The sequence below is a fragment of the Phoca vitulina genome, unplaced genomic scaffold (genome assembly GCF_004348235.1).
Source record: "Phoca vitulina isolate PV1807 unplaced genomic scaffold, GSC_HSeal_1.0 scaffold47, whole genome shotgun sequence".
Classification (NCBI taxonomy): domain Eukaryota; kingdom Metazoa; phylum Chordata; class Mammalia; order Carnivora; family Phocidae; genus Phoca; species Phoca vitulina.
Window position 1 is genome coordinate 11,365,505 of NW_022589750.1, and position 12,737 is coordinate 11,378,241.

Consider the following 12,737-nt stretch of genomic DNA (forward strand, 5'->3'; position numbering starts at 1 on the left):
CTCAAATGGTAAATTTTATATTATGTACATCTTACCACAATGAAAAAAAATCACCATTGCCAAAAAAGAAAAAGTACACATAGGCCAACAAGCTGTCAGGGTGGCGTGGGGGATGAGGAGGGTGAGGATCAGAGATCATCTGGGCCCTGTTAGCTCATTTGTCAGGAAACCTAGCGCCCAGGGAAGAAATGGCCATAAGGAGTCCCAAGAACTCAGAAGCAACAGCGGCCGAGCCAGGACTAGAACCAGGGTCACTTGATTCCCTGTCCTGTGGGCCAGGAGCTTCATGAGGGCGGGGACTAGACTGTCTGGCCTTCCACTGTGTCCCCAGGGTCTGGCACTTCATAGCTCTGCGGTCCACTTGTGTCAGCTGGATGACCGTGTTGGCGCTCCTTCTCCCGTGTTCTCAGCCCTGGCTGCACGTGGAGGTACCCGGGGATCTGTTAGAGCATATTGGTACCTGGCTTTGTGCCCTAGAGGTTCTGATCAGAAGGTAGGGGGTGGGACCAAGGCAGGAATACTTTTTTTTTTTTAAGATTTTTTATTTATTTATTTGATAGAGAGAGACACAGCGAGAGAGGGAACACAAGCAGGTGGAGTGGGAGAGGGAGAAGCAGGCTTCCTGCCGAGCAGGGAGCCCGATGCGGGGCTTGATCCCAGGACTGTGGGATCATGACCTGAGCCGAACAAGACAGACGCTTAACGACTGAGCCACCCAGGCGCCCAAGGCAGGAATACTTTTAAAAAGCTTCCTGGTGAGGGGCTGCTGGGTTGGCGCAGTCGGTTAAGCATCCGATTCTAGGTTTCAGGTCAGGTGGTGGTCTCAGGGTCGTGAGATCGAGCCCCGATCAAGCTCTGCGCTCGGTGCGGAGTCCGTTTGGGTTTCTCTCTCCCGCTCCCTCTGCCCCCCCACCCCCACTGCCTCTCAAATAAATAAATCTTAAAAAAAAAAATCTTCCTGGTGATTCTAACCTGCAGCCAAGTTTGGGAAGCACTCTTCTACGTCATGCCTTCCCTTGGTGCTCTCTAGCTGGGGAGTGAGAGACAGAGGCTTAGTAGCTTCTTCTGGGACTTCACCCTGTCGCTGGCTGGTTCTCTCTGGCTTACCTTGTCAACCTTTGTGTTCTGCTTAAAGAAGCATGCTGTTGTCTGTCACAATGTGTGTGCGAGGGGCCATTAATTTCCTCCCCGCTCCTTGGCACCAGGGCACAGGTATCAAAGCCACCCAGAGTGCTGTGCTTGTCCTCTGTCACAGCTCAGCCTGGCCCGTACCTTAACTGACTGCCTATCTGCCTCTCCCATTAGACTGACCTCTTAAGGTAGGGTCTTAATCATCTCCCTCTCCATCCGCAAGGGCAGTGCATGGCCCATCCCAGGCTCTGCCAGTCTCGAGTAAAGGGCACGGGGACCGTGGGGCTCTACTGTGAGCTGCCTCACAGTAGTCTACAGGCTGGCCAGACATACTTTGTCTACCTGTTATCTTCCTTTGAGGAGGGGTGAAAGAGGAGCGGGGACAGCTGTCAGAGAAAAGGACATCCTATAAAATAGGGATGAGTATTTGGAATCCATTCTCTTGTCTCTCCAGTGGAAGGAGAGTAGCTGCAATTAACATTCACAAAGCATGTTAGGAATTTGAAGCAATAGACAATAATGGCTCTGTGTAGAATGTCAGGATTGATTTTTCTTTCCACCTGACTGGTATATGCCAACCTGCCTCACTAGCGTGTAGTAATCCAGAAGGCTCATCTCCTCTTATTGGTGCATATTATCACATGAGCTTCCTGCCCACCCAAACCCCCTTCTCTCCTTCCCCTACACCTGGCATGAAGCAACCCTGTGCTCTTCCTTTCTGCCACTGCCTCTGGGCGCCTACCCACACCCTTGATTGTTGGGGAGGGAGAGCATTTGGCTATTTTTTCTCCATTCTCTCCAAAAGGATGTTGCTGAATCCAAATTCTAAAGCCAGCCCTCTTCTACCTTCTGGTGCTGGCGGCTCTGAAGTCACTATATTTAACATCAAAGTGTAGACAGTAGCAAGCAAGAAACCATGCCCCTGGATTGTGAGGCTCCTCCCAGCAGGACTGCCTGGGATTTCAGGCTGTAGGGGTAGGGGTGGGGGCACCGAGAAATAAGCCTGAGAGAGCGCGCTTCTTGCTGGCAAGGTCCAGGCAGGCTTCAGGGCAACCCCAGCCTCCACCAGGCGGGAGGCAGCCTTTTCTGAATGGGGAAAATGCCATGGCAACAGCATTAAGCTAGCATACTGTCTTGTACGGAAGGTTTAATGGGAGCTGTGTCTGCCCTGTTGATCCTAGTCCAGCCCAGTCGAGCCCAGCCCTGCCCAGTCTTGCCCCCCTGCCCTGCTCAGCCCAGTTCAGCCCTGCCCTGCCCAGTCCAACCCAGCCCTGTCCAGTTCTGCCCTGCCCTGCCCAGTCCTGCCCTGCCCTGCCCAGCTCTGCTCTGCCCAGTCCTGCCCTGCTCAGCCCAGTCCAGCCCAGTCGAGCCCAGCCCTGTTCAGTCCTGCCCTGCCCTGCCCTGCCCTGCCCTGCCTTGCTCAGCCCAGTCCAGCCCAGCCCTGCCCAGTCCTTCTCTGCCCTGCTTAGCCCAGTCCTGCCCTGCCCAGCCCTGCCCTGCCCAACTCTGCCCTGCTCAGCCCAGTCCAGCCCAGCCCTGTCCAGTCCTGCCCTGCCCAGCCCTGCCCTGCTCATCCCAGTCCAGCTCTGTCCTGCCTTGCTCAGCCCTGCCCTGCCCAACCCTGTCCTGCTCAGCCCCTGGCCATTAGCATTTCACCAGAGAACTCCCGAAAGGTCAGCTTTTGCAGCCAGGGTCACTGGCGTTTTGATCTTTATCCGTCCCGAGGGCTGGCTGGTGGGAACGACTTGCCCCATTGCTCCCTGGAGCATTGTGTTTCTGCTGTTGCACCAGGATTTATCTTAGGTTTTGACGATTTACGTGACAAAAGAAATGAGATTGAATTTTGCTTCCTCTGGAGTGAGGGAGCCCGCATTGAGTGGCCACAGTTCCAGGGGCAATCAGATACAACTTTGTTCCCATTGCTGGGAATTCTTTTATGAGGAGAGAAAAATCAGAACTGATTTGAGCTCCTTTGTCAGCCTGACTTCCCTCATCTGTTTCAGCCGAGCCAAATACCCACTGTTGTATTTATGTGGCATTTCCAGCAAAATTAAAAGAAAGCAGCATTCTTTTTGGGTTGATTCTTTATAATCAAAATGAGTATATATCTTTTAGCTTGGAAACTCAGAATCCCAGTAATTGAATAGAATGCGCTACCCGGAGGATAAGTTATCATGCCTTTGAACTCCTTCCTGGTATTATTAGAGGAAGGGAGCGGGTGAATATAAGGTTAATGGATTCTGCTGCTAAACCGAACTTGGAAATGAGGTTTCATTGATTTAATATTTCCTCCATTAAGCCTCCCAAGACAGTGTCCCTATGGCCCTACCAAAGTGCAGTCACAGACCTTCTTCCTTGTGAGAGTCTGGGCCGCAGCAGGTGCTGTGACAGGGACAGATGACCAGCTCCGAAGGCCCTTGGGCCACTGACCTCTCCCCGGGCTGGAGAGTGGAGGGGTGGAAAGCCAGCCGCCCGCCGCCCGCAGGCCGAGTGGCTTTATCTTGAGGATGCACTCTGCGTTTGTGGCCACAGACACTCCCCTGCTGTGTGGGGCCTTTTGGGGAGTCACCTCTTCTGGGAGTGGACACCTTGAAGGGGAGACAGCTGAGTGTGTCAGGGAGCGTGGTGGGCTGGAGGCGCGAGCCGTTTCACCCACACGCTTACCCTCTCCACACCCTGGCTGAAGCCCCATGCCAAGGGAGCACGCCGCTGGGCCCGTTCCAGAGGCTTCCTCCTGCCTGTCTCCTGAGCCTTCCTATGGCCTCTGCCCTTAGTCTTCTCTGGGAGAAGCTGACTGGTGCTTGGAGCCATCCATCCTGGGGGCCTACCCCCGCCCTTCCCACCATGGCTCTTGTCCCCACCCCCGAAGTGGCTCTCCTGACGTGGCCCGTCTGTTCCACACGCATGCCGTGCATGGGGCAGGGCACAGTCTCCGACATGGGTTCTCATCCCTGCCTCTCCCTCTCCGCACACACCTCCCTCTTCTTTACAAGGCACTCACCAAACACTACCTCTGTCCCTGCCAGCCTGGCACCCTCGTGGACTTTGGTGATGGGCTCCTCCAATCTCCCAGTGCCCTGCCCAGTCTGCTGCGTGCCTGGCATTCGTCTGACGCAGGTCCTCCTCATTTGTGGGGGGGTTTGCTTGTTCCAGTGGGTCTAGGGTCTTTGGGTGCTATGGTTGAGGAATAAAGAGGGCAGAAAAGTTGGGGATATGCCTTTTTTTGGCAAAAAGTAAAGCAACGAGGCTTTTAAATGCAGACCGAAGCTGTCGCACAAATGTTTTGAGCAACAGCTTTATTTTTGGAGTGTGTTGTCACTGCCTGTAAGTACAGGCTTTGTTTGGATGTGTGAGTTCTGGTATGTTATGTAAAGAACAAGGACACTTCCAGCATGTACGGAGGTCATCTGTTTTATTATTTGAGCACCAGTGCAAGTCTGGGTTGTATGAACAAAATGGTGGTGATGTTCTCCCTCTCATGGAGTACACAGTTGGGATGGGGCAGGGTTAGAATTGGTCTGAGCTACAACCTCAGATCCGAGGTCCAGCTTGGTTAGCAGGTGGGCCGGTGCCATGCAACTGTCTAGGCTTTAGAGACGGGCAGACCTGACATTGAGTGCATGTCAGCCCCAGTCCCGTGATGAGATCCTGGCCAAGTACCCAACCTTTTCGAGCCTGTTTCCTTCCTTCTAAATGCGGGAAGGAATAATACCTACCTTAAGGGGGCTGTGGGTTTTTTAAATTTAATTTTTGAACATTGTAATTGTGTTACAACACATATCACATAAAGATTGCCGTCTTAACCATGTTTTAAGTGTTAAGCACCTTCTCGCTGTCATGCAGCCAATCTCTAGAACTTTTCATCTTGCAAAACTCAGGCCCAGATCGCCCCCCTGCCCCGGATGTTCCCTGGTGAAACAGTACCCCTAGAACTGCTCTGTTGGCTCAGCCCATCTGCTTGGGAGGAGAACGTGGTGGTTCTGGGCCCTTCCTGTTTCCTGCCAGGGCCCCCTTATTCTGGGAGAAATGTAAATCTGTCTTCTCTCTGACTTTACAGAAAAGGCAACAGATGGCTCCCTTCAGAGCGAGGACTGGACGTTGAACATGGAGATCTGCGACATTATCAATGAGACAGAAGAAGGGTATGTGTGCTCCCCCCCCCCCCCCCCCCCCGCCATCTTCCATGAAGCTCGTCAGCTCCTGGGGGGTCACTCAGGGCCTGTCAGGGCTTAAGGGTGGGGTGTTTTACTTTGTGTTTTGTTTCCAGTCTGTTTGCTTTGGCATTTAATAAACAGATACACTGCATTATCTTTCCTCTTGCTGCCCGCCACCCCCCCCAGCCCCACCATCAGTGACGCCTTCTTTTAATGACCTGCTTTGAATCACCGTGACAATGAAGTCTCCTGGTTACTTGGTCCCCCGTGGTCGTCACCTTCTCCTGCCCTCCTCCCTGGCTGTATTCTCCTTCACCAACATGAGGCTGTCTCTGTCCTGCTTTGCTGGACTGGAGCCGCAAGAGGGAGAGGGATCACAGTGTCCATAGAGGGAGAGGTCCGCATGAGGCACAGAGCAGCGGGTGTGTCTGGCAGGGTCTCCCCCCCCCCCCCCCGCCGTCCCTCCCCTGCCAGGTCGGTTCTTCTAGCTGTTCACTGTGTATCCTCTTCGGCATTCCAGCTACGTTCTGTTTACGCTTCTTCCAGATTGGTGTGTCTTCGGCCCTCTGTCCATACCACACAGAACGGTATTTACTGTAGCCACGCCCTCTCCAGCCATCCCTGAGGGGGACAGACCCAGGGGGACAGGTCGGACTCTGGCAGCCCTGGGCTTGCAGCTTGGCGCTGCTCCTGTTCTCAGTGAACAGATATTTACTGAGTGGCTACCTCATGCTGGGCCCTAGTGTGAGTGCCCAGGGCATGGCAGGGAGCAGGACAGACGCCCTGGAAGCCATTACATGTTACGTTACATGGTCACATTACATGGTTAGCTGGTGACAAGTCTGGAGTGAAATGAAGTGAGGGATGGGCGCCTGGGTGGCTCAGTCATTAAGCATCTGCCTTCAGCTCAGGTCATGATCCCAGGGTCCTGGGATTGAGTCCTACATCGGGCTCCCTGCTCCGCGGGAAGCCTGCTTCTCCCTCTCCCACTCCCCCTGCTTGTGTTCCTGCTCTCGCTATCTCTCGCTCTGTCAAATAAATAAATAAAATCTTAAAAAAAAAAGAAAAAGAAATGAAGTGAGGGAGGGTGAAGGCTGGGACTTAGCATTTTTTTTTAAGGTTTTATTTGTTTATTATTTATTTATTTATTTATTTAAAGAGTGTGCACACTCGAGCATGGGTGGGGGCTGGGGCAGAGGGAGAGGGAGAAAGAATCCCAAGCATACCTTGCGCTGAGCAGAGGGAGAGGGAGAGAGAATCCCAAGCAGAACTTGTGCTGAGCACAGAGCCTGACTCAGGACTTGTCCCATCTCACATCCTGAGATCATGACCTGAGCCGAAGTCAGGAGTCAGCCGCTTAACCGACTGAGTCACCCAGGCGCCGCTGGGAGTCAGCAATTTTAAGTGGAGGAATCAAGGAAAGCCTCACTTGAGAAGGTGACATTGAAGAGCGACTTGAAGGAGATGAGGGGGTGATGTGTGAGGATGACAGCAGGGAAGAACCTTCCAAGCAGAGGGAGCAGCAAGCACAGCAGTCCTGGGACAGAGGGCGCGATAGTATGTTTGAGGAATAGCAAGAGGCTCGTGGGGCTAGTGTGGAGAGAGCAAGGAGGGGTCAGACATGTGCCCATCCAAACAGTACAGGGATTTGAGCAGAGAGGGACCTGGTCTAACGCTCATTTTTATTTATTTATTTACTTATTTATTTATTTAAAGATTTTTTTAATTTATTTGACGGAGAGAGACACAGTGAGATAGGGAACCACAAGCAAGGTGAGTGGGAGAGGGAGAAGCAGGCTTCCTGCTGAGCAGAGAGCCCGATGCGGGGCTCGATCCCAGGACCCTGGGTTCATGAACTGAGCTGAAGGCAGACGCTTAATGACTGAGCCACCCAGGCGCCCCTATTTATTTATTTATTTGAGAGAGAGAGAGAGAGCACGAGCGGGGCTGGGGGGCAGCAAAGGGAGAGGGAGAAGCAGACTCCCTTCTGCGTGGGGAGCCTGATGCAGGGCTGGATCCCAGGACTCCGGAATCATGACCCGAGCCAGAGGCAGACACCCAACCGACTGAGCCACCCAGGTGCCCCAAGTCTAACGCTCATTTTAAAGAGATCACTCTGGCTAGCATGATCAGAATGGCCTGGCTGGGGGTGGGAAGGGCAGAGGGCAGAAAGAGGGAAGCGAGTTAGGAGGTGTGGGTTGATGGCAGTTTTGACATGGATGACAGTAGAGGAGGAGGGAGAAATGCTCAGCTTCAGAATATATTTAGAAGGTGGAGCCAGTGGGGTGTGCAGAGGTGGATGTGGGCATGAGAGAGGAGAGAGGAAGACTCCAGTGGTTAGGGCTGAGCCACCACAGGGAGGGAGCAGGCTGAGGAGCAGAGATCAGAAGGTCAGCTAAAATCCTACCGCTCTGAGCTGCCCGCTAGGCCCCCAGGTGCGATGCTCCCCATCCTGGCGGGCATGGCTATGGAGCTGGGGGCAGGGGCCTGCGCTGGAGGTGTAAGTTTGGGCATCTTGGGTCAAAGATGGCATATTGCTGCCTCTAAATATAGGTGGTCAGCTTGGCGCCCAGCATACATCCGGGTCACAGAGTTGTTGGGGGCTGTGCATTTCTGACGCCAGAGTCATGGGCTCCCTTTCTCATGTCCCCCTCTCATGCCCTCCTTCCTCTGGTTGTCCAGCCACATTGGATCCCACAGATGGAGGTGCAACCGGTTCCAGGATGCCAAGGCTGGTGCTCCCCAGATACTCTTGAGGGGCTCACCTGGCGGGCGCTGGCGGGCTGTGGCCGAGGCGCGTGCATATTGCAGCAGACACAAGGTGCAGGGTTTGGGCTGGGCCTCAGTGGGGCAGGAAGAGAAGGAGGAGTATAGATAAGAGCATGAAAGGGCAGTGTGTTGGGGCCACAAACAGTCTGGGCGAGCAGGGAGAGTGGGGAGGTGTGAGAGCCGGGCTTCCTCCTTCCAGGGTCTAGGAGGTGGGTCACGTTCCTTTCCCAACACTCAGTTCGCCTTCCTCCTAAAGTGGCCCACTCTCAGTCCTGCAGTTCTGAGTGAGAGCACCTCAGGGACGTGCGGCGATTTTTTGTCTCAGCCTCCACAGTGAGGTGATTGTCAAATCTCTTCCTAAGCGGGAGAAAAGCTCGGAAGTTCAGCTAACGTTCGGGCGCCCGTTCAGCTCCTTCCTGCTTCAGGGCTTCGGTCCCCGTGTTCCTTCTGTTTCCGTCTCACTTCTCCCTTTCACCGATCAGTTCTGTCTTTTACTGGAGCTCAGTTTGAAGTGCATTTCCCTCTCTTCCTGATCTGGACAAGTCCCCCCGTACGTGATTTCACAGTACCCTATATGAAACCAGGCCCATCACAGTGTAAATGTCCATGTCTGCATGATGTTCGTTAGAGTGGCTGTCTCCCCTGCAGGCCCCCTTGACCATGCGCTCCATGAGGGCAGAATTCTGTTCCACGTGCCATTTTATGCCAACATCTAGCGCAGCATATGTATAATTGACTCTTGACAAGCATTTTGTAAATAAGAATAAATGGATGGAGACCTCACGGACTCCGTCTAATGGGGAATGCAGAACATAACCATAACACAGCGTGCCGATGTGCCTCTCACTGAGCGAGACCAGAGCAAAGGCTGCTTGGAGGAGGTGACCCCGAGTGGAGTCTTGCAGCATAGGAGGGCATCCGCCTGGTGAGGTGGGTGGATGGCAGGCGGGAAGGCGGACACGCAGGTTGGTGGGCAGGAGTGGGAAGGGGGGTGTCCTGGGATTAGGGACGTGGAGCCTGGAGCCACCTGCCTGGGCTGGAATTCTAGGCCCTCCACTCCCTTGCCATGTGTCCCTATGTCTTGGTGTCCTCATTTACAAAGTGTGGGTACCAGTAGTGCCTATCACATAGGCTTGTTAGAAGGATCAAAGGAGTAAATATTACGAAGTGTCTGCCTATGTATGGATCCAGGTCCGTGCTCTGCATAGGGATGTGCTCTTTCTCCATTAAAGACCTACACGTTAAAGACTTAACACGGCATGGGACGTCCTCCACCACTTTCATCTGTAGTGTCATCTGGCCAGTCCTGGGTCGTGATCCCTGTGGGTTGATGGCCCTGCCCCTGTCTGCCGTGCTCTGAGCGCTTGCCGTCTGTATGCCAGGTCGCCACGCGAGCCCTGGATTGCACCAGCTCATGCGGCACCCCGAGACAACCCTAGAAGGTAGGGGCAGCCCGTGTTGAGGAAACTGAGGTCCAGAGTGGTTTGGTCACTTGCCAGAGGTCTTCACAGCATGCCTGAAAAGGGCAGAGGCAGGATGCAAGCCCACGCTGACCTGGCTCCAGCTGCCAAAACTCTGCCTACACTTACTTACTCAGAGCTTCACCTCTGGGAGGTTGTGGTCCTGGTGGGTGCAGATTGGGTGAACTGCCCCAGAGGCCCCTCCTTGGGCTTTCCCTAAAGTGTCCAAGGCTGAGGTGCCCTCCATCGTAGGGCTCATCCCCTGAATCATTGGTCATTAACCAGGAGTGCCTGGCTCAAGAACCTACCTGGGAATGTTTTAGGCCCTGTTTACCAGGCCTTGCCCAGGCCTACCTAATTCGGGCCCAGGTGTGTGGATTGGGTATGTGCTCCCCAGGTGACTCTGATGTGTCTCTCTGAGAAGGATCCGCTAACCTGGATCATTTTCATGACCATGTCTGGACCTTCCCTTGCTCAGGGAATCTTTGGGCCCCAGCCTCTTAAGCCCGAGTGAGCAGGGAGGAGTAAGCACGCAGCTGAGAAGGGGGGGAGGAGGGAGGGAGGCCGGGAGGGAGAGGAAGAGTCCGGAGCGGGGGTGGAGGGCAGCCGTGTCCTCCTGGGAGGGAATAGGGAGAAAGCGGCCCCAGAGCAGCATTTCTGGAGCCAAAGGACAAGATGATTTCAAGTATGACTAGAAAGAAGGGTTCTTATGAGCCTGGGGTGGAGGAGACCTTGGGGAGGCCGAAGATGGCCCAGAGGCCAGATCGTGAGGCCCTGGGTGCTGACCTTCCTGCTGCAAGCTGCCAGGGCGGCGGGGCATCTCACAGTGGTGGTGGGGGGCTCCCCTCCTGCTCCTCTCCCCTGCTCCATCTTGGCTCTTGACTCTTCCTTCTCTCCTTTTTCCCTGATTCCAGCTCCTTGCTGTCTAATCTGCAGCGGCTGCTTGAAACTTTGCAATTCCTCTGACATGACTTTGATCCTCCTTTCTGAAGCTTCTCCCCCGGGGAGAGAGATAAATACTTGCTTTTGTGCTCACCCAGTCACTCTGAGGCAGTACTTCCCGCCACCGATGAATTTCCATTTTAACTCCAACCCAGGAGCCTGCTGGCTCTCTGATTTTTCCACCACCACCATCACCCCCACACTGGGAGAACTCTGTGTGCGCTCTGCTCTGTGAGCTCTAAGTGATCGCGGCCCTTGGAGGCTGTTCTCATTTTTCTGCTCCGTGCAAGTTCAAGAGGAGAGGGGTGAAGCTGGCTTGAGGAGGATGGCAGCCGTGGGGCAGGGTTGACCGCGGCTTGGCAGAGCCTTGGAGAGAGAGGAAATCAATCCACGCTCCTGGCCAGCAGCCCCTGACCTTCACCAGCTCACGTCCACGAACAGTCCTCAAAGCCAGGAGCTTGTCGAGTCCCATATTTGCAGAAATCAGCATCCCTGTTTGGAAACTGCAGCCATGCTGCAAACACACTTGGCAGAGACCCATTCCCCAGAGAGCCTCGTCCCATCAGCCTTTGGGCTCAGGAGCCAAGAATTCCTGCAGGCAGCCACGTTTCAAGTTGGGAATGTGAAATAGGTGACTCAGGGCGTTTTCAAATCTCTTCTAGAAGCCTTGGCTGGTTCCTGTGTATTTCTGACTACATAGGGCTGATTAGCAGACCTTCTACCGTTCCTTCCCCCAGCTTCCTCACACATATTTGAAAGGGCTTTTTCCTTTGGTAAAGAGATCATAAATATTTCAGAGCTGTAGGAATAGGAGGTCCCTGACTTACAAACCTTCAACTTTCGAAAGACCCAGATATTCTGACACGTTGATCAGGGGAAGGCTGGAGCCCACTTGTGATAGCAAAAGGCCAGTCTGCAGGCGGACTGGGGACTCTCAGGAGTGCAGGTGATGGGGCGTCTGGGGGCGGGGCTTCATGCTAGAGGTAGCCATGAGTCCCGCAGCTTTGTTGGATCCTGGCTTAGAATAAACGAAATAACATGTTAGACCCAAGGGCTGCACCTTGTAGCTGCTTCTAGAGGGCTGGCTGGGGACCCTCACTCCCAGCTCTAACTGTGATTTAAGGAAGAACGTGTTCCAGGTTCCAAACAATCAGCTTATGAACATGCCTCTGGGAATCCACATCGGCTCCATTACCTAAAAACACACAATTCTTTGGGTTTTGAGGAGACTTAATTAAGTTTTCTTCCTTTCTTTCTTTCTTTCTTTGTTTCTTTCTTTCGACTTTATTTATTTGAGAGAGAGAGCATGAGCACGGGGAGAGGCAGAGGGAGAAGCAGACTCCCCGCTAAGCAGGAGCTGAACATCCAAGCCTCAACGGGGAGCTGGCCATTCTTTCTTCTGTGTCTCTGTCTGTTGTCCCTTCGGTGTACCCCCACACCGGTGGGTTAGTTATTGTTCCGAATAAAGAATATTTGCATGTGATGCAAAATGCAAAAGGACCGCAAAAAAGCCCAGTGAGAAACCTCTCGCTCCCTCCTCTCTGCCACCCAGTTCTCCTCCTAAGGGGCAGCCAGAGTTACCAGCTTCTTGGGGCTCCTTCCAGAGATTCTCTTCCCTCTGCTGGCTTGTGTACTATGTATGTGTGTATGTATGTTGTCCTTTTATAAGCCAAAGAGGAGCATACCTTATACACTGCTCTGCACACAACTCTATTCACATTTCTTTGAGTTGGCTCCATATTGGTGCATAAGGAGTGTCTTTATTTTTTCCCGCAGCTATATAGTGGGATAAACATGATTTAAATTAACTTGTTTCAGGGCGCCTGGCTGGCTCAGTCGGAAGTGCTATGGGACTCTTGATCTCGGGTCGTGAGTTCGAGCCCCACGTTGGGTGTAGAGATTACTGAAAGAATAAATAAATAAAACTTAAAAAAAATTTTTTTTAAGTTAACCTGTTTCACAATGATGAAGACTTCATTTGTTTCTGATCTTTTATGTGTATAAACATTCCACCTAATACTTTGTGTGTAACAGACAACCTTGTATATATGCTGGTTCACACAAACAGGAGTGACTCTGTAGGGTAGTGGCCCCGAGTGGAACGTGCAAGGTTTTTAACATGTCCTTCTCTCTAGGCCAAAGGATGCCATTCGAGCCCTGAAGAAGCGACTCAACGGGAACCGGAACTACAGAGAGGTCATGCTGGCATTGACTGTGAGTGCTGCCCTCGTGGGGGTGGGAAAGCGTCTGGGGAAATCCACGTTCACAGCCCTGCCCCACC

At 53.2% G+C, this 12,737-nt stretch overlaps 1 protein-coding gene across 4 annotated transcripts in view; it reads left to right on the plus strand.

Annotated features, from left to right (window-relative positions):
* Positions 1 to 12,737, plus strand: part of TOM1L2 (target of myb1 like 2 membrane trafficking protein) — a 119,408-nt gene that overhangs the window by 55,622 nt on the left and 51,049 nt on the right. For all 4 annotated transcript variants that reach the window (XM_032432173.1, XM_032432174.1, XM_032432175.1 and 1 more), the window contains exons 2-3: positions 5,189 to 5,273; positions 12,592 to 12,670. In XM_032432173.1, coding sequence (XP_032288064.1) covers positions 5,189 to 5,273; positions 12,592 to 12,670 — 164 coding nt within the window. The remainder of the gene's footprint in view (positions 1 to 5,188; positions 5,274 to 12,591; positions 12,671 to 12,737) is intronic.